This window comes from Pogoniulus pusillus, chromosome 6, assembly GCF_015220805.1.
Source record: "Pogoniulus pusillus isolate bPogPus1 chromosome 6, bPogPus1.pri, whole genome shotgun sequence".
In the NCBI taxonomy this organism is placed as follows: Eukaryota; Metazoa; Chordata; class Aves; order Piciformes; family Lybiidae; genus Pogoniulus; species Pogoniulus pusillus.
The window spans coordinates 28,170,282-28,192,011 of NC_087269.1; the positions used below are offsets into that span (position 1 = coordinate 28,170,282).

The 21,730-nt window shown below is 50.8% G+C and overlaps 1 protein-coding gene across 2 annotated transcripts in view; it reads right to left on the reverse strand.

Annotated features, from left to right (window-relative positions):
• MCU (mitochondrial calcium uniporter) overlaps window positions 1-20,279 on the reverse strand; it is a 160,885-nt gene extending 140,606 nt beyond the window's left edge. The window contains exon 1 of one of the 2 annotated variants that reach the window (XM_064145033.1): window positions 20,122-20,279. In XM_064145033.1, coding sequence (XP_064001103.1) covers window positions 20,122-20,247 — 126 coding nt within the window. In that variant the 5' untranslated portion in view covers window positions 20,248-20,279. Of the gene's footprint in view, window positions 1-20,112 lie in introns of both variants that reach the window. The other variant, XM_064145032.1, reaches the window with a different exon arrangement.
• Window positions 20,280-21,730: the final 1,451 nt, after the last annotated feature.

Here is a 21,730-nt window from a genome sequence, read left to right on the forward strand (position 1 = left end):
AACAGAGTCTGGATGGTCGCTAAACACTTACTCCTAACGCCTTCATGTGTCTGGAAATAGTCCCAGGCAACTTGCCCTCTTACCCTCTGTCCTGGTGTATGATGCAAGGCACTGGGCTAGCCTGAAAGAAAGCCAAAGAGCATTGCCTCGAGTTTCCCCAGACAGATTATGAAGCACAAAAGCTGCTCATCTGGAGCTTGTTTCATTATTAGTAGTATACATGGCTCTTACCACAAGTCTTAAGAGATCAGATGGCCTTCAGAATCTCAGTATGGCAGGGATTAGAAGGGAGCTCAAGAGATCATCTAATCCAACCCCACTGCTAAAGCAGGGGCAGCCACAGCAAGTTGCCCAGGATTGCAATGGCCAGGTGAGTTTGGAGTCTCTCCAGAGAAGGAGACTCCACAACCTCTCTGGGCAGCCTGCTCCAGGGCTCCAGCACCCTCACAACAAAGAATTTTCTCCTCCTGTTCAGGTGGAACCTCCTGAGTTCCAGTATGTGTCCATTGCCCCTTGTCCTGTCACTGGGCACCACTGAACAGAGTCTCACTCCATCCCCTTGCCCTCCAACCCTTTAGGTCTCGATCAGCATTAATCAGGTCCTCTCTGAGACTACTCCAGATCGGTCAGCCTTTTCTCCTCACAAAGATGCTCCAGTTCCTTTCAGCATCTTTGTATCCTCTATTGGACTCTTCAACAGTTCACATCTCTTGAACTGGAGAGCTCAAAACAGGACTCCAAGGGTGGCCTCACCAGGGCAGAGCAGAGAGGGAGGAGAACCTCACTCAAGCTGCTCATCACACTCTTCCTAATGCACCCCAGGATCCCTTAGGCTTTCTTGTCTACAAGGGCATATGCTAGCTCATGGGGAACTTCTTGTCAGCCAGCACTCTCAGATTCCTCTCCACAGAGCTGCCTTCCACCAGGCCAGCCCCTCACCTGTACAGGGGGCAGGGGGTTATTTCTCCCCACATGCAGGACTCCATACTCAACCTTCATGAGGTTCCCTTCACCACACCCTCCAACTCTTACACCAAAGTCCAAGTGAAGCATCCTGCTCTCCTGCTACATACAACACCCACAGACTCAGAGGAAACCACACAGCTCTGGACATGTGTAGTTATTAAATCTACTCAGTATTTAGCAAATGGGATTTCTGTTATCCCTACCCTATAAACAAGTCCCTGGATAACAGGAAGAGCCTGACAGCAAGCTGCTGGTTGCCTTGGGAGCTCTTAACGCAGCAGAGGCTGCTCTGCATCACAGACATGCCACGCTCCATCGTCCAACAAAACACTCAACTCCCCCTTTCCCCTCTGCAGGAAGCCAAGAGGAATTCCCATGTCACATGACAAATGAGAGCATTTTCCTTCCAAAAAAGGAACTGCCTTTTTTCCCCCTGGGAAATCTCTCTGCACTGTCTCAGCTCACTGTTCCTTCAGGGAGAAATGACTTCCTCTGCAAAGCCTTCCCTCCCACCCAACCCCCTCACAGGGTCTCTGCAATGTTCTTGACAGGTTCCCAATGAATTTAAGTGGCTTTCATATTGTGTATTGACCATGGCAGTTTGTCTAGAAGCAAGAAGCATGAATGGGGACCTGCTGCTTCAATTTGCTCTCAAGTCATAAGAATTAGATACATCATGGCAATGTAATCATCTTCCCCAATGAGGTCAACAGAACAGCCACCACCCAGAGCTCAGCTATTCCTTTCTAACATGCAATCTGTGTGACTCTTGTGCTACCCTGGACACCCCATTTTCTATGAAAAACTTCACTTCATAGAATCACAGAATGGATTAGGTTGGAAGGGACCTTAAAGATCGCTCAACATGAGCCAGCAGTGTACACTTGCAGCCCAGAAAGCCAAGCAGAGCCTGGGCTGCAGCAGGAGAAGTGTGGCCAGCAGGGCCAGAGAGGAGACTCTCCCCCTCTACTCTGCTCTGCTGAGACCCCACCTGGAGTACTGCATCCAGTTCTGGAGCCCCCATTGCAAGAGGGATGTGGAGATGCTGGAGTGTGTCCAGAGCAGGGCCAGGAGGATGCTCAGGGCTGGAGCAGCTCTGCTGTGAGGACAGACTGAAAGAGTTGGGGCTGTTGAGTCTGCAGAAGAGGAGGCTCCCAGGTGACCTTCTTGTGGCCTTCCAGTACCTGAAGGAGGCCTCCAAAAAAGCTGGGGAGGGACTTTTTAGGCTGTCAGGGAGTGACAGGACTAGCGGGAATGGAGCAAAGCTGCAGGTGGGGAGATTGAGAGTGGCTCTGAGGAGGAAGTTGTTGAGCATGAGAGTGGTGAGAGGCTGGGATGGGTTGCCCAGGGAGGTGGTTGAGGCCCCATGGCTGGAGGTGTTTAAGGTCAGGCTGGCTGAGGCTGTGTGCAGCCTGATCTAGGGTAGGGTGTCCCTGCCCATGGCAGGGAGGTTGCAACTAGATTATCCTTGTGTTCCCTTCCAACCCTGACTGATTCTATGATCTAGTTCCAAGCCCCCTGCCATAGGCACACCTTCCACTAGACCAGGACACGCAGGGCCTCATCTAGCTTGGCCATGAACACCTCCAGGGAGAAGTATCCACAACTTCCCTGGACAACCTGTTCCAGTGTTTCACCACTCTCTGTGCCAGTTTCAGCCTGGCTGGGATATTTTGGTGAGAGAAATTAGATGACAGGCTGCAAAAAGGAAACAATGGTGATGTCTGCTGCACTCATAGGCTTGCTGAGATGGATAAAAGCAATAACAAACACATAGATAATGCAGAGTTGCTCTCTGGCTTTGGGGATGCACTTTCTCTCTAACCTAACGTGCCATCTGTGTGACTAATCCTTCTGCTTCCTAACCCCCCCAGCCAACCCTCCTAACTCACCTTGAAAGTAAGGCAGAGTCTGGGGTAAGGTAAAAGGGTGTGAAGAAGGTGGAAGGGTGGTTGGGAGCCTCTCCTGGGGACTCTGGTTTCTGGGAGGGCTCTTGTGTTTCTGTATTGCTTTCTAACTTGTCTATTTCTGCCTACAGCTGTATATGCACTGTAAACACTTACTTGTATGTTGTGCTAAGCTGTAAATACAGCTTCATTCCTTAAGTTCCAGTGGCTGAGTCTCATCTGAGTGATTTTCTTGGGGGGGGGCCATTGGTAACACCCAAACCATCACATCCCCACAATCAAAAATGTCATGCCAATATCCAGTCCAAAATTCTCAACTCCTCCAGCTCAAAGCCATTCCCCATCTTGCTGTCTCTACAAGCCTTTGTAAAAAGTAACTCCCCAGCTTTCTTGTAGCCTCCATAAGCAGCCCAAACTCTCCCAGCCTATGGTTCTCCAGCCACCATTGTGGCCTACGCTGGACCCACACCAGCAGCTCCATGCCCCTCTTGTGCTGAGGGCACTAGAACAGGAATACAGTGCTCCAGCATGGGGTCTCACCCCCTCCTTGTCTTGCTGGTCACACTTCTTTTGATTCAGCCCAAAACATGGTTGCCTTCTGGACTGGCAAGTGCACATGCAATCACAGAATCAACTAGGTTGGAAGAGACCTCCAAGATCATCCAGTCCAACCTATCCCTCAGCCCTAGCCAGTCAACTAGACCACAGCACCAAGTACCTCAGCCAGTCTCTTCTTGAAGACCTCCAGGGACCGTGCTTCCACCACCTCCTTGGGCAGCCCATTCCAATGCCAATCACTTTCTCTGCCAACAACTTCCTCCTAACATCCAGCCTATACTTCCCCTGGCACAACTTGAGCCTGTGTCCCCTTGGTCTATTGGTGGTTGCCTGGGAGAAGAGGCCACCCCCCACCTGGTTACAGCCTCCCTTCAGGTAGCTGTAGACAGCACATTGCCAGCTCATCTTACATTTCTCATCAGCTGACACCCCCAGGTCCTCCCTGTCATTGGCCACTCCCCATCCAGCCTGTATTTAAAATACTAGACCCAGAAGCACAAACTCACTTCTAGAGTAATCAGGCAGAAAACTCACTCTCACTTAAGTCTAAATATCTAAGAACAGTGACATGAGCAAACAATGAGGATGTATTCTTAAAGAATGGTTTCAATGGAGACAATAACTCCTTCCTCTCAGAGAAGGATCTGTCACAACTCATCTCTTCAATTTCAAGCCATAGCTATGAGTCCACTACTCGGAATTTCACCACCTGCATTCTGGTGGTGAACACCCCTCTGCTGCTCATCTCTCAGCTTCCACCTTCAGCTTAACAAGAAAGTAGGACCATTAAAGTCACTTTTAGCAGGACAAAATGAGTGCTTGAGACCGTTATCACCATGCCTTAAGGAGAAGGTTGGCAGTACCTGAGTGAAGTGACAGAGAGGTGCACAGATGAAAGCAATCAAGTAGAGGAGAACAGCAGCTGACAAGGAATAAGCAGTCACAGTTCAGCAGACAGCACCAATTCATGTATGGGCTGGCTGAGAGCAAGCCCTTATGTCAGGGGAGTGTGTCCTGCTCTACCTTTTACAAATCATGGATGAAGCCACAGATTTACAAGGACCATATGTTAGGTTCCAAATGAATGGTTCTGAAAGTTGCTCTTCCAGCCAGTTCAAACACACAGAAGCCTCAACCACAGACACTACTACGTATCTACTGGCAGACAGTAGGCTGAAGATGAGGCAGCAGCGTGCCAAGGTGACCAGGAGAGCCAATGGCATCCTGGCCTGGCTCAGGAAGAGTGTGGCCAGTAGGACAAGGGAGGTTCTTCTGCCCCTGTACTCAGCACTGCTCAGGCCACACCTTGAATGCTGTGTCCAGTTCTGGGCTCCTCAATTCAAGAGAGATGTTGAGGTAATGGAAGGTGTCCAGAGAAGGGCAAGGAAGGTGGTGAGGGGCCTGGAGCACAGCCCTGTGAGGAGAGGCTGAGGAAGCTGGCGGTGTGCAGCCTGCATAAAAGGAGGCTCAGGGCTGACCTCATTGCTCTCTGCAGCTACCTGAAGATAGGCTGTAGCCAGGTGGGGTTGGTCTCTTCTGCCAAGAAACCAGCAGCAGAACAAGGGGACACAGTCTCAAGTTGTGCCGGGGGAGGTTTAGGCTGGATGTTAGGAGGAAGTTGTTGGCAGAGAGAGTGACTGGCATTGGAGTGGGCTGCCCAGGGAGGTGGAGTCATAGAACCATAGAATTAACCAGGTTGAAAGAGACCTCCAAGATCATCCAGTCCAACCTATCCCCCAGCCCTAGCCAGTCAACTAGACCATGGCACTAAGTGCCTCATCAGGGCTTTTCTTGAACACCTCCAGGCACGGTGACTCCACCTCCCTGGGCAGCCCATTCCAATGCCAATCACTCTCTCTGACAACAACTTCCTCCTAACATCTAGCTTATACTTTCCCCTAGCACAACTTGAGACTGTGTCCCCTTGTTCTGTTGCTGCTTGCCTGGGAGAAGAGACCAACCCCACCTGGCTACAGCCTCCCTTCAGGGAGTTGCAGACAGCAATGAGATCAGCCCTGAGCTTCCTCTTCTGAAGGCTGCACACTCCCAGCTCCCTCAGCCTCTCTTCATAGGGTTTGTGTTCCAGGCCCCTCCCTGGAGGTGTCGAAGCAAAGTCTGGCTCAGGCACTTAGTGCCATGGTCTGGTTGACTGGACCGGGCTGGGTCCTAGGTTGGGCTGAATGATCTTGGAGGTCTCTTCCAACTTGGTTGATGCTATGATTTCTGGAATGCATTTCTCCTTAGCAGCTCTGAGGCACAGCAATAGTTGATGTGAGCACATCCAAATAAACTGACCCTGCAGCTTAAGGAAACATTGTGTTCTCTGTAATAAAATAGAACAGGGAAAGCTTTGCTTAGCTCCATGCTCTCCAAGGTAATAGGGTGACAGAGAACAGGGAGTAAGTGGGGTGACTTCAGAGTCTGTTCCAGCAGTGCATCTAGAAAAGCCAGAGGATTAATCATCAACTCCCCTCCCAGTCTAGAAAGAAAGGATGCTGTTGGCCTGCCACCAACCCTACAGTCACTTCATTCATGAAGAATCCTGGGAATTTCCCCACGGTAAACTGCCTGTACATTGATCCAAGAAATCCAGGTATTCTGGATTACTTCTTCCAACCCACGTGTACCACACAGAATGGTGGGAGCTGGAAGGACCTCTGAAGATCTAATCCAATTCCTCAGCTAAAGCAGCATCACCCTAAAGGCATTGCCTGGGATCAAAATGTCCAAGTGGATTTGGAACCTCTCCAAAGGAGACAACTCCAGAACTCTTCTGGGCAGCCTGCTCCAGGGTTTCAGCACCCCCACAGCAAAGAAGCTATTTCCCCTGTTCAGATGGAGCCTCCTGGGTGTGCTGTGCAGACAACTGAAAAGAGTCTGCCCCCATCCTCTTGACACTTGCCCTGCAGATATTGATAAATGCTGATAGATCCCCTCTTAGGCTGCTCTTCTCTAGGCTAAATAGCCCCAATTCTTTCAGCCTTTCCTCCTCACAGAGATGCTCCAGGCCCTCGAGCATCTTCACAGCCTCCATTGGACTCTCATCAGTAGCTGCCTGCCTCTCTTAAACCAGGGAGCCAGAACCAGAGAGTACCTCCAGATGTGGCCTTACTAGGACAAAGCAGGGAAGGAACACAAACTCTCACGACCTGCTGGCCACACTCTTGATAATGCATCCCAGGATCCCACTGGCCTTTCTGGCCATGAAGGCACATTACTGGCTCACAGTGAAGTGGTTATCTGCAAGGACTCCCAGAGAGAGTTTATCTGCAAGGACTTCTCCAGAATGCTGTTTAGCAACTGAGACAAATCCAGTAACAAAGATGTCCTCAACTCACTCCACACTCAGATCCCCTCAAGTGAGAAGCTCTGTGCAGTATCCATCTGGTAGAGCACTCGGGTGGCTGCTGCAAGGCACATCAAAGCCAAGTCTTACAGCTTCTGTCTGGCAACCATTCTCCCTGCAGCCCCCCCCCCCCCCCAATTTGTACCTCCTCACACCACTCTGAGTCAACGTAAGCTTCGGATAAGGGAAGCAGCACCAAGCTGTACAAGCATCTCGGGACCTGCGTGATCAAAGCAACTGAAATTGTTACCAGAGCATTACTCCCAAATTCCCTCAAGCAGCAATGCATTCCACAAAGCTTTTCTGAAACCCCATAAAACTCCTTAGGCTATGACCTCAGAGTGAATAGTTTTATTCCTAGCAGGCTGCAGGACAGATGTGAATCACCCAGACTGGGCCTTTACCGTGGTCACACCCTGAAAGATCTTTCCGAGGTTGTCTATCCAAGTCAAATGCAAGTTTTAATCATTCCCCTAAGCACTTTCAAGAGGGTTCAGAGTTTCTCCTCATCCTTTCCTCCTGGGGAAGCCCACAAAAGGAAATTGCTGAAACAAGCTGTGAGCCATGTTGGGTTTTTTTTTCCCTCTCCTGCTTATGCAAGTTGCTCTACATTTCCTCATTCCTTCAGAGCTGCCAAGAATGCAGAAAACGACAGTGGATATGCTTTATGCTTTACATGAGACAGAAGAAATACCTCATAGGCTCACCCTACTGACCTGGAACACAGCCCTGTGAAGTGAGGCTGAGGGAGCTGGGGGTGTGCAGCCTAGAGAAGAGGAGGCTCAGGGCTGACCGCACTGCTGTCTACAACTACCTGGAGGGAGGCTGTAGCCAGGTGGGGTTGGTCTCTTCTGCCAGACAACCAGCAACAGAACAAGGGGACAGAGTCTCAAGTTGTGGCAGGGGAGGTCTAGGCTGGATGTTAGGAGGAAGCTGTTGTCAGAGAGAGTGATTGGCATTGGAATGGGCTGCCCAGGGAGGTGGTGGAGTCACCGTGCCTGGAGGTGCTGAAGTAAAGCCTGGCTGAGACACTTAGTGCCATGGTCTGATTTATGGGATGGGGCTCGGTGCTAGGTTGGGCTGGATGAGCTTGGATGTCTCTTCCAACCTGGCTGATTCTATGATAATGCAAAGTAATTCCTGATCTTGTCCAAGTGTTGTGTAGTTTCACCTTCACTAAAGTGACAACTCATTTTGATGACCAATTGAGCCCTTAATAAGAGGAAGAAAACTCTCTGCCAACATTTCAATAGACAATGAACAAGTAATGTTCAAGATTAAGCACTGAAGGACAAATCAGCTCTTAAAGACAGATGTACCCCCCCAAAAAATAGTACCAAAATGTGATGAAAACCATATCAGCAATACCACAAATGGCCTCTCATGCAAAGACCACTTTAGAGATGAGAAGCATTCACAGAACCCCAGCACAGCAGGATTTGGAAGGGACCTCTGGAGATCATCTAGTCCATGCACCCACAGCAGCTTGCCCAGAGTCACAGTGACCAGGTGGAGTTTGGAATCTTTCTGGAGAAAGAGGCTCCACAACCTCTCTGGGCAGACCTACTCCAGGGCTCCAGTACTCTCACAGCAAAGAATTGTCTCCTCAGGTTCAGATGGAACCTTCTGGGTTCCAGTTCGTGCCCATTGCTCCTTATCCTGCCACTGTGTGGGCACTGGCCACATCCTCTTGCCTCCCTTTGATCAGATCCTCTCTCGTCCTGCTTTTCTCCAACTAAAGAGCCCCAGGTCTCTCAGAGAGAGCCTTCAGGCCTCTCAGCATCTCTGTAGCCTCTGTTGGACTCCGTCATAATTTCCTGTCTTTCTTGAACTGGAGAGCCCAGAACTGGACCCAGGACTCCAGATGCAGCTTCACTAGGGCGTTGTGGAGGGGCAGGAGAACCTCATTCAGCCTACTGACCACACTTTCCTTAATGCACCTCAAACACAGCCACCCCTCCATGAGGAGCAACAGGAGTACAGCTGTTATCTAGTCCAGTTTGGCACGGGCAGCTCCTCCCACACAGGGCTAGCAAAGGCCAGGGCAGAAAGGAGCAGCTGGGCTGTCAGGAAGCTGACACTGCAGCAAAAGAAGGAAACAAAAGCAAAACACCCCAACAGAAATGGAGCCTCCCAAAACCTAAAACCATTTCACAGTATCACAGAATCATCAGGGTTGGAAGAGACCTCACAGATCATCAAGTCCAACCCTTTACCACAGAGCTCAAGGCTAGACCATGGCACCAAGTGCCACGTCCAATCCTGCCTTGAACAGCCCCAGGGACGGTGACTCCACCACCTCCCCGGGCAGCCCATTCCAGTGTCCAATGACTCTCTCAGAGAAGAACTTTCTCCTCACCTCCAGTCTAAATCTCCCCTGGTGCAGCCTGAGGCTGTGTCCTCTCGTTCTGGTGCTGGCCACCAGAGAGAAGAGAGCAACCTCCTCCTGGCCACAACCACCCCTCAGGTAGTTGTAGACAGCAATAAGGTCACCCCTGAGCCTCCTCTTCTCCAGGCTAACCAATCCCAGCTCCCTCAGCCTCTCCTCGTAGGGCTGTGCTCAAGGCCTCTCCCCAGCCTCGTCGCCCTTCTCTGGACATGCTCAAGCATCTCAATGTCCCTCCTAAACTGGGGGGCCCAGTACTGAACACAGTACTCAAGGTGTGGTCTAACCAGTGCAGAGTACAGGGGCAGAATGACCTCCCTGCTCCTGCTGGCCACACCATTCCTGATGCAGGCCAGGATGCCATTTCTACATTTCCCCAGACTAAGAAATAGAAGAATAATCTGAACAAGAGATTTGTGTCATCTCAAAGCACAGCAAACAAGAGACTGATTGCAGAAGCCTGAAAGCAAGTCAGGAAAGCTATGCTTTATCTTCCAGAGCAGGTGGGATCTGAGCTCACAGAGTCTCCTCTTGAACTTTAGTCTAACAACAGCTGTACCAAATGAACTACAACAGTTGGTTGTGTTCTCTTCCTTTCTTTTGTTTTCCAGGCTTCATTCTGGTAAGGAGAGCTATACCTGCCCAATGGGGAAACACTTGCCCAATGGAGAAAGAGTTGTCCTGACATTTGTATTCATGACTGCAGCAACCTGACCGCAACTCTTAACTTCCTTTCCTATCACAGACCCTACACAGGCTCCATGACCCCCCACAGGCTGAGTCAGACAGACAGTAAAGTAACACTGCTAACCTTACCCCACCAACCAACCTACCTACCCCCTACTACTGCTATTAACACCACCACACCAACCAGCCAACCTACCTACCCCCTACTACTGCTATTAACACCAACACACCAACCAGCCAACCTACCCACCCCCTACTACTGCTATTAACACCACCACACCAACCAGCCAACCTACCTACTCACCCCCTACTACTACTGCTACCAACACCACACCAATCAGCCAACCTACCTACCCCCTACTACTGCTATTAACACCACCACACCAACCAGCCAACCTACCTACTCACCCCCTACTACTACTGCTACCAACACCACACCAACCAGCCAACCTACCTACCCACCCCCTACTACTACTAACACCACCACACCAACCAGCCAACCTACCTACCCCCTACTAGTACTAACACCAGCACACCAACCAGCCAACCTACCCCCTACTACTACTAACACCACCACACCAGCCAACCTACCTGCCCACTCCCTACTGCTATTAACACCACCACACCAACCAGCCAACCTACCCCCTACTACTAACACCACCACAGCAAACAGCCAAGGTACCAAACCCCCTACTGACACCACCGCACCAACCAGTAAGCCTACCTACCTACTCCCTACTACCAACACCACCACATCAACCAGTCTACGTACTACTAACACCACACCAACCTCCTACTACTTATACTATCAAATTATTGTCAGAAATAACCCTAAGCATCTAGCACAGCACTGCATTTTCACACAAAGAGAGAAGAAAGATGGTCTCTAGACATGACCAAGCAAGGCTTTTTTTTCCTATTCACTGAAGGAACAGACACACCAAAACCCACAAAAATCTTAACTCATCCTCTCTTCAACAACTATTTTGCTCTGCAAGAATGAACAACATCAAGAGAGTGCTCTAGCCACTTTCATACACCTAAAAACCCCACAAAAGCCAAGCTCACTGGTCAGCCCCCTCTAGTTATATTGTTTGTGCAAAAACAAATCCAAACACAATCTAACCAAAAAAGCTGAAAAGTACAGGAGGGGCAATGCCTGGAAGGTAGTGCAAGGTAGAGTTAGGTTGGACATTAGGAGGAAGCTCTTTACAATGAGAGTGGTGATACACTGGAACAGGCTCCATCCCTGGAGACATTCAAGATCAGACTTGATGTGGCCCTGAGCAGCCTGATCTAGTTGGAAGTGACCCTGCTGACTGCAGAGGGGTTGGACAATATGACCTTTGAGAGTTCCTTCTAATTCAATTCAATCTGTCAGTGTTCAACTTCTATCTATGCCCACTGCTCCAACGGGACTAAGTGCAAATTCTCTCCTATTTGAAGTAATAACATGGAAAGAAAATGTTCTTTCCTTCATCCTGAGTGCTGTGTCCAGTTCTGGGCTCCTCAATTCAAGAGAGATGTTCAGGTGCTGGAAGGTGTCCAGAGAAGGACAAGGAAGCTGGTGAGAGGCCTGGAGCACAGCCCTGTGAGGAGAGGCTGAGGGAGCTGGGGGTGTGCAGCCTGGAGAAGAGGAGGCTCAGGGCTGACCTCATTGCTGTCTACAACTGACTGAAGGGAGGCTGTAGCCAGGTGGGGTTGGTCTCTTCTGCCAGGCAAGCAGCAAGAAGGGGACACAGTCTCATGCTGTGCCGGGGGAGGTTTAAGCTGCATGTTAGGAGGAAGTTGTTGGCAGAGAGAGAGATTGGCATTGGAATGGGCTGCCCAGGGAGGTGGTGGAGTTGAAAACCCAATGTGTCAGGTTGCACCTCACATTCAGGCTGAACACAAGGGAAAAAAAATCTCTTCCACAGATCATGGCCTGGATCAGGCTGTGAAGGTAGTAGAGTCCCCATCCTTGGCGGGATTTGAAAGACATGTACATGTGATGCTGAGGGACACTGTTTTGTGGTCACCTGGCAGTGCTGGGTTAATGGTTGGACTGGATGATCACAACTGTCTTATGCAGGCTACATGATTCCATGATTCTGATGATGGTTAGAAGAAATGGCTATGCTTTCACTACCCTCTGGCAGGGCAAAGTGAGCAAGGGGTCACCAGGCCAGCAAGAGCATGTGCAAGGGAAGAAGGAGGAGAAAAGGGAAGTTTGATGCACAAGCTCATCTTTACAACCCAACCAACTCTTCCTAAGGCTCCCTCAACATCACAGATGTCTTGCTGGGTTGGTATTGCCCTGTCCTACAGTTCAAGCCACATTCCATCTTACCTTCCAAAGTTAAGGAGGTGGTGAAGTCGCTATCACTGGAGATGTTCAAGAAAAGCCTGCATGAGGTCCTTTGTGCCACAGTCCAGTCAGCTGGATAGGGCTGGGTGATAGGCTGGACTGGAAGATCTTGAAGGTCCCTTCCAACCTGGTTGATTCTATGATTCTAAGTGACACCTGATTCATTTCTTCCTGGTGTGCAGCATGCACATCACTGCTCCTACAGATATTTCAGCACAGGAAACACTGCAGGTCAAGGGAGCCAACAAGTGCAGCCAGGGATCCAATGAGGGTAATTGTTTCATATGCCTTCAAACCACTGGACAGTCACCAGTTCTTAGGCTTTTCAATCATTCATTTGCTAATTACACTCAGCAGTAATGCAAGGTCAGCAAAACTGAAGTTCACTTAATTAAAGCAGTCTGCCAGTTTCCACCCTCAGCAAAAACAAAGCCACCACACTCAAATGCTCTTCCAACTCTCACCAGTCTCTGCTGCCACCCGAGTTTTGTCAGCCCCATGCTTCAACTGTATTTCTTTCCCCCCCAAAATATGAGCAGCAACAGGACAATGAACTGTTGCTTGGGGCAGGAAGGTCTCGAGTTCATTATAGAGGCCCACCAGGGAAATTATGATGGCATTACTAAGCAACAGCTGCAGCCATAGCATGGGACTAAGAGGGACATTGAGCTGCTGGAATAGGTCCAGAGGAGGGCCATGACGATCAGAGGGATGGAGATCGTCCCCTATGGACGATTGGGGCTACTCAACCTGGAGAAAAGGTGGCTCTGAAGAGACCTAAGAGTAGCTTTCCAGTACCTGAAGGGGACCTATGACAGAGCTAGGGAGGGACTTCTTACAAGGACTTGCAGCGACAGCTCAAGAGGGAATGGACTGAAGCTTGAGGAAGGCAGATTTAGACTGGAGATTAAGAAATTATTTACAGTGAGGGTGGAGAGACATTGGTACAGGTTGCCCTAGGATGTTGTGGATGCCCTCTCCCTGCAGGTGTTCAAGGCTGGGCTGGATAAGGCCTTGAGCAAACTGGGCTAGTGGAAGGTGCCCTTGCCAGAGGGACGGAACTAGGAGATCTTTAAGGTCCCTTGCAACCTAAACCACTCTGAAACCTGGGAAAAAATAAGTCCCCAAACACACTTTACCCATACCAAAAACAAGACAGATTCAGCAGGCTGTCCACTGCATCCTTCACCCAAGGCTTCTCACATCCCAGGACGTCTTTCTTCATCAGAGTCTTTTTGTCTGTGCAGGCTACACTCCCTACTGCATCCTTAATGCCAGGCTACCTGCACCTAAATCCTATCAGACTTGGGGGACTGATTGATACAGGTAATCCTGGTCTTGAGCTGAGATACAAACCTGCAGGTGGACCAACACCCACTCAATCCAGCTGCAGTTGGCTTTGGTTTGCTTTTCCCTTTTCAGGCTGGGAAGAATTCACTGGGAATCACTAGTCCAAATCTACACAGCACTACCTGGATTAACTACCACAGGAACACCACAGAGACAAGCCCTTGATTTTCTAGAGGTGTTTTTCCCCCCAGATCCAAGCAAACTGATTACAATCAGATCTGACATAACTCAACCACTGGCTCAAGCATTAACAACCACAGCTAGAGAAGACTCTGCAAGGGGAAGGCCATGAAGATCAGGCATTCAACATCTAAAAGCAGAGCATTTAAGTGATGTTTCCACCACTGCACCTTAGAAATACCTTTATGCCTTACTTCCTTGTGGACCTTTTCCACAAAGGGTTGCTTCCCAGCAGCGTGGAGGTTCTCACATTTGGCAGCCTTCCCATCAGCAGCACAGCCCTGCCTCCCTTCCTGGAGGTGTTCAAAGCCAGGCTGGATAAGACCTCAAGCGATGTGGTCTAGTGGAAGGTGCGCATGCCTGTGGAAGGTTTGCCTGCCTCTGGCAGGGAGGCTGGAACTAGGTGATCTTTAAGGTCCCTTTCAACCTAAACCATTCCATGAATCTACCAACAATTAGGAGTCAAAGAAAGGGCTTCCTTTGCTTAACATACCAGCAACAGGACTAGGGCAGGAATTGCCCCCCCGTAACTCAGCACTGGCGAGGATGCATCTCAAATACTGGGTTTGGTTTTGAGCATCTCACTACAAGGACATTGAAATGCTGGAGCATCTCTAAAGAACAGCAGCTAACCTGGTCAATAGGCTGGAGAACAAACCTAGTGAGGACCTGCTGAGGGAACTAGGGCTGCTCAGCCTGGAGAAAAGCTGAAGAGGGGAGACCTTTTGGCTCTCTATCTCCCTGAACGTAGGTTGGAGCCAAGTGGGGTCAGTTTCTTCTTGTAAGTAATAGGACCAGAGGAAAATGTCCTCAAGTTGCACCAGGGGAGGTATAGTTGAACCTCAGAAACATTTTCTTTCCACAAAGGGTCATTAAGACCTGGAAAAGGCTGTTCAGAGCTGTTGGGAATCACCATCCCTGAGGTATTTCAAAGCCATGCAGATGTGGTGCTTTGGGATGTGGTTTAGTGGAGAGCTGACAGTGCTTGATTCAAAGTTGGAGTTGATCTTAAAGGTCTTTTTCAACCTAGACAATTCAAAGATTATGTATGGAAGTTTCCACTGAATAACACCTACCTCTCCATGCTTCTTTGAGGACAAGCCATCTAACAGGAAAACAGCAGCAAAACCCTAAAAACAACTGCAGGACAAAGGCAGTAGCATCATTATTGCTTCAGTGCTTCCCACCACTTGATAACCTAACAAACACAGCTGGAATGAGAAGTGCCACCCAAGAAATTCCACTTAATTTATAACCAACCAACAGCACCATCCCACTCCCACTGCATGAGGTTGTGCATTTCTACCCCAGCAGCACACCTTGTACCACTCCCTGCTCAGCAGCAGCCAAACTTCTACCCACCACCATTTCTCCATCCCCTGCTGCTTCTTGCATGGAACTGGTCTGCAGAAGAAGCAACACATCACTCTTATTCCACCTTGTCTTGCATCTTGTCACCTCCACTCTTCCCAGCAGCCACAGTCACCTTGGCCCAAGCACCCAAACTGCCTCTTGCTTCCTGTCCTCACATGCAATCCCCCAGCAGACCTCCACAGCTCCCTCCCAAGCAGGAAGCACACACAGCATGTGTTTATAGCAGACAGCAATACTATTGATGTTTCACTTCATGAACCATCCAGCCGTGCTCATGTCCAAAGCTGGAGCAATCTGCTTATTGCCTCTGACATTACAACCCTACCGCAGGCTACTTCAGCAGCTTCTCCACTGCCAACATGCTTGCTAACTCCCTTGCCCACCTCCTCTACAAGGCCTCTTCCACTCTCATGCACATGGAACTGAGGCTGGGAGTATGGAAAGCAATGCTGGTACTTGTGCTCTAAGTGCATTTACTTAGCTCCCCCATTTCCTTCCAGTGCTATGGCTGCTCCAGCCCCACATTCAATGTAGTTACGCCAGCTGGTTTTCCTCTTACCCTGCCCAGTCACCCTGCGAGGTGCAAAGCCACCACTACCAGAAGGGAAAGCCACAAACAGCAGTCTACACTTCTTTTTGCCTGCTGCCTCCTATTTTGAGACTAGCAAGTCATAAAATCAGTCAGGGTTGGAAGGGACCACAAAGGTCAGCCAGTTCCAACCCCCCTCCCATGGGCAGGGACACCCTACCCTACATCAGCCTGGCCTTAAACATCTCCAGCCATGGGGCCTCAACCACCTCCCTGGGCAGCCCATTCCAGGCTCTCACCACCCTCATGGTGTCAAGTACTCACTCAAATTTTGTGTCCTCATCCAAAATCTCTCACGCCCTGTGGTGTTGCTCATCTGTAACAGAACATGGTCTGCCATCTCCATAACCTCATACTGGGCCCACCACCCACTCCCAGTTCTATCATCTTTTGACACTCTCAGGTAAGCTGTGAATGGTTCTTTCATGTTTTCCAGTATTACTACATCCCCATCTGACCCCTCCTAAGCAAAGATTTATCTGAGAGTTTGGACCTCCTTGCCCTCTCTACTGCTTGATGTTGTCACAGCTTCATTCTTCACACTTGAAGCATCCGAAAAGGTTTGTTCATTTGTGTTGAAGCAGCATCCTCTCACAGTAGCCTGGTCACTTGGTCTTGGCTCTTCCAGCATATTTTATAACCCTTTGGAAAGAACTCATCCATGAGACCATTTAGCTTTTCCACCCTGGTTGAAGAAAGCCCATTTATCACCTCTGATAGAAAGCAGCCATCCTGAGAAGGCACCAAGTAGAACTTATTGCCTTAAAAACAACACCGCACAGGCAGACCTAATGCAATAACTTTATTAACTGCACCTCTATCACACAAACTCTTCCTATTTTCATCTATGGTTTCAGGGAGCTTATACAGTTCAGTCCTGTCACAGAGCAAGATCAATCAGCATCAGGGACTGATTGATGCCAGTCTAACCTGTCCTAACCACCTCCAGTAATAAGGATTGAGCAGCTTTCCCAGGAAGTAACTCAGTGTTTCACTTGTTTTACAGTCAGTAAAAGGATTCCCAGCAGCAAAGCCATCTCTCATGCTGTAAGCCCATTACTACTTCTACCCAACATAGTTTTCCTGCTTCTTTACAGCAACCTCCTTTCAATTATCTCTTTATTATGAAGAGCAAGTACCTGCATTTTCTCCTTGGAGATCATTTCAGGTCTGTTCAGTTTCGGGCTCCCCAGCTGAAGAGGGACAGGGATCTGCTGAAGAGGGTCCAGCAGAGGGCTATGAGGATGATTAGAGGACTGGAGGGCATGGCTTATGGGGAGAGGCTGAGTGACCTGGAGCTTTTTAATCTAGAGAAGACTTGGAGGGGATTTGATAAATCCTTATAAGCATCTGAAGGCTAACCAGGAGAGGGGGCACAGGCTCTGCTCACTGCTCCCTGGGATAGGACAAGAAGCAGGGGGTGTAAATTGCAGCAAAAGAGGTTCTGCTTCAACACAAAGGGGAACTTCTTTACTGTAAGGGTCACAGAACACTGGAACAGGCTCCCCAGAGAGGCTGTGGAGTCTCCTTCTCTGGAGACTTTCAAGGCATGTCTGGATGTGCTCCTGTGTGGTCTGTGCTAGATAGTATTGTCCTGCTCTGGCAGGGAGTTTGGATTCGATCATCTCCTTGTGTCCCTTCCAACCCCTAACATCCTGTATGCCTGTGATGCACACTACGTTTCAGCAGCTCTTGGGTCTCTACTCTCTCCCAGTGGTCCACAGAGTTTCTCTAGTGCAGCGTGATGGAAACATGAACTCTTTTCTGTGAGGAGATAAACAGGCATGTTACAGATGGTATCAAAAGCAACAGTCAGGATGCTGAATCCTGACCTGCTCAAAGGAAGTTTTCATTTGACTGCTGTATTCACAGGGGCCCAGCCATTCTTCATACGTCCCTTCCAACCCATGCCATTCTATGATCTTCTGAAAAGACTGGTGGCTTGCTTAAAGAGGGAAACCTCAAAACTGATCACTGCAACAACACAACAGTAAACAACAAAAAAACCACCAAACAAACACACGATCCAGAGCAACCAAAGTGGTACTGCAGCCAAAAGAGCTTTCTCAGCAGTCCACAGGGACACAAGGAAAATCCTTCTCCTTCTGCAACCAGTGGAGGGAGATGGCTTGAGCAGTATGAATTTAGTGTGCCAGAGAGAAAAATAAAAGGCTGGAGAGACCTTCTCACTCTCTACAACTCCCTGAAAGGAGGTTGGAGTGAGGTGGTGTGCTAGTTTGAAGCTAGCTATAATGTTTTGGTGAGAAGTAGATCACAGGCTGCAAAAAGAAAACAATGATGATGTCTACTCCCCTCACAGTCTTGCTGAAAAAGAAATGAAAACATTAGATAACACTCTTGCCATTTTTTTCTCTCACTCTCGCTTGGGCTGCTGGCTGAGCTGCATCTTTCTAACACACCCTCCATCTGGACTAACCCACCTTTGCTTCTTAACCTCTTGGCCAAACCTCTATTCTTCCGTAGGACTGGGGTAAGGTTGAGAGGGGCAGGGGGAAGGTGCAGGGGTGGTTGAGAGCCCCTTCCTGGGGACTCAGGTTTCTGGGAGGGGAGTTGTGCTTCTGTATTACCTTTTACCTTGTATATTTCTGTCTATAACTGCACGTACTGTAAATATCTGCTTGTACATTGTGCTAGCTGTAAATAAATAGCTTCATTCATATTTCCAGAGCCAACTGAGTCTAGTCTGGGTGATTGCTAAAGTGTGGGGGGGCAGGGAAAACCCAAACCATCACAGGTGGGGGGGTCAGTCTCTGAAGCAGTGACATCAAGCAAAATCCTCCTCCTTACTCAAACAGCTGAAGGAGATGGCTTCAACTGACAATTTCAGCATGCTCTGGAGCCCATGCCCATGCTTCAGCAGCATTCACAGCAAGGTATCCCTGAGGGATCTAGGCTATTTTTAATGGCTGGCTTTAATCCTCTCACACGTTTACTTCCACGCTCAGTCTGGTTAGTGCACTCAAGCACAAACCTGAGTCTCTGCTAAATTAATCACAAAGGTCAGCTTAAATTGAAATAAATTATTGATCATTTCCTGGGCCAGACTGCTTGAAGAGACAACTCAAATGATAATTACAGAGGCTGAAAAGGCTGCTACACATCTGACCAGAACTCAAGGTACCAGTGGCCTCACTTGGCAGGTTAGTATTTACAAAGTATGAAGTCAAAGCAGAACTCACTCTTCACACACTGCCACTATGAGACTGACAGAAGTAGAACCTCCAGCAGCCCCCCACTGCCAACACACTGACACCACCCGAACGACGAGGGGCACCCTGAAGACACATGGCACAAATGCTGCTCTTCACACAGCACTCTGAGGACCCTGCGGTGTTTCTCCTGTTCCTACTGGCACCAGTGCCCTGCTCCATCACCGAACTTATACAAGATTCTGGTGGCTCGACGTAGTTTGGAAATGCTGCTTCACCCCAAACAACAGGAGAGGGACAGGTGTAGCCCCTCTGACAGTAGTTCTCTGGGGTTTCAGGTTTTTCCATTGGTTTTGTGGTTTGTTTTTTTTTACAGGCAGCACTCAAACAGATTGTGGCGAAAGGCAGAATATCCCACGGTTACATGCTGTTCCCTTAGCTTCGTAAGAAGAAAAAAAGGGTATTTTTAGCAAATCTCTCAAGCTCCACGACGCAACCTGCTGCCTTTACAGCTTTTTCCACCCTAAGGCACAGAGTAAGCCCCACACGTGCCTGGTTCTCCCCTGCCACAGACCCTCACCGTGCTGCTGCTGTAGGGCGCCCCAACAAAAAGAGCCGGTTCGGGGAGGGGGAATTTCACCTCGGTTCCCTCCCGTCCAAGCCGCACCGACCTGGTTGTGACATCGCCTAGGAGGGGACATGGGGACCCCTTTAAGTGCCTCTCTCCTGCCTGACCTTGAGAGGAGGTAACGAAAAGCGGCAAATAAGAAAGAATGAAGAGGCGCCGGGCACTGCCGCCCGTCCTGTCCCACCCGTGCCCCACTGCGCTGGGCCGGTGCTGACTCGCCGCCCCTCCACCGTCCCCCGTCCTGGCGGGGGCTATCGGCCCCCCTGCTACGGGTACCGGCGGCCCCGCACGCCACCTGGCGGTCGCGTCTCCACCGCCCCCCCCCCCCCCGCCCCGGGACCTGCGCGGGGCTGTTCCTGCGGCCGCTGCGAAGAGCCGACACAGCTCATTCGAATTGCTTACTCCCGGGGCGCAGCGGCGGCGGCAAGGCCGGGGAGCTTCCCGCCACCGGGCACTACTGCCGCCGCCCGCCCCGCTCAAGTTTCGCCCAGGTGACGGAGCTAAGAATAACGCGCAGCTGCCGGGGCCGAGTCGGGGACCGCCGCCTCCCTGGAAACGGGGTGGAAAAGACAGGGCACGGCGCCCGGCTCAGCCGGCCGCCGCCTGAAGGGCAAGAGCTCCCACCTTACTCACCGTCCGGTGTCGCTGCTGCTGCTGGCGGCGCCGCCCCAGCGCCGGGAAACAACCGGCTGCCGTCAGCGCGGCGGCGGGGCGGTGGCAGAGGAGGAGAGGCAGCGATCTGCCCGCCGTGGCCGCCATCGCGCCGCTGGAGCCGCCTCACGCTGCGGCGGCTCTGGCGGCAGTAGCTGCTGCCGCCCGGGCAGGGGGTTATAAGGGAGTGGCGGGGCGGGGCCGGGGGGGCAGTGTCCAATCGGAGCGCTCCTCTCGCCGGCCCGGGACTAGCCAAGCCGGAGCCACCAATCGGCGTCGGGCGGATGCCCTGTCCGGAGAGGCGATTGGCGGATGCCTTCCCTCCCCTGCCAGAGCTGGGCGGGGCCGTGGCTCTGGCTGGAGGGCAGGGGAACTCCTCACGGGGGCGCCGCGGGGCGGGGCCGAAGGGGCGGGGCGGGGCCGGAGAGGCGGGGCGGGGAGGGGAGAGGGTGAGGGGAGATGGGGACAGAGGGGAGAGGGTGCGGGGAGATGGGGGAGCATAAGGGAAAGGCTTCGGGGAGACGCGGTGCAGCGGGGGGAGGGTGCAGGGAGATGAGGGTGCATAAGGGAGAGCGTTCGAGGGAAGAGGGTACGGGGAGACGGGGAGTTAAAGGCATAAGGGAGAGGGTTCGGGGAGACGAGGTGCAGCAGGGAGAGGGTGCGGGGGGAAGGGATGCAGCGGGTAGCACAGGTGTGGGGAGATAGGGGCACAGGGGAGAGAATAGAAAGGGAGCTGGGACAGCAGGGAAATAATGAGGTACGAGGAGATGAGGGCGTAAGGGAGAGGGTGCAGGGACATCGGGTGCAGTGGGAAGATAAGGTGCACCATAGAGAGCCGGTGAATGGGGACAGGGTATACAGTGACATGGGGCAGCAGGGAGAGTGTGCACCATGGGAAGGGGTGCAGGGAAATGGGATGCAGTGAGGAGAGGATGCTCTAAGACATGGGGTACAGGGGGATACAGTGCAGCAGGGAAAGGGTGCAGGGAGATTAGGTGCAGCAAAGAAATAGGGTGACATGGGGAACGAGTCCAAAGGAGTGGGGAGCAAGGAGATGGGGTGCCCCAGAGAGAGGCTTCAGGAAGATGGGTTACACCAGGGAGAGGGAAGGCCACTATGGCACCACCATCACTCTGGAGATGCTGCATGGATGAAGGTGAAGGGATTTGGGGTGCCAGGCTAAATTGGCATCCTTCCCCCGTGGCAATTTAAGTGAATAGCATCAAAAGTGGGTGATCAAAATATACATTTCTTTATATATTCCATAGAGAGAGATGTACATGCACATGTGATGGGCCAGGCCACCAGCAGCAACTGAGCTAAACAAGCAGCATGTTGCTCAGTTGTTTCTTCAAAGGTGATTTACTTGGATTATTCACTTTAGGAAAGACTTTTCTGTTTGGCCTGGGAGTTGTTACAGTACTGCTGGCAGCTCCTTGTCGATTCCTGGGAAGATGTGGTCTGGAAGGGAAATGTTTTTTACTACTGGGTCCCTGCTTCCTTCTCCATGAAGTTTCCTTTAGGGACTTGGTGCTGGCAATTCCTGCAGAGGACAGACAGGCACAGACACATCCAGCAGACCCTGGCCTGC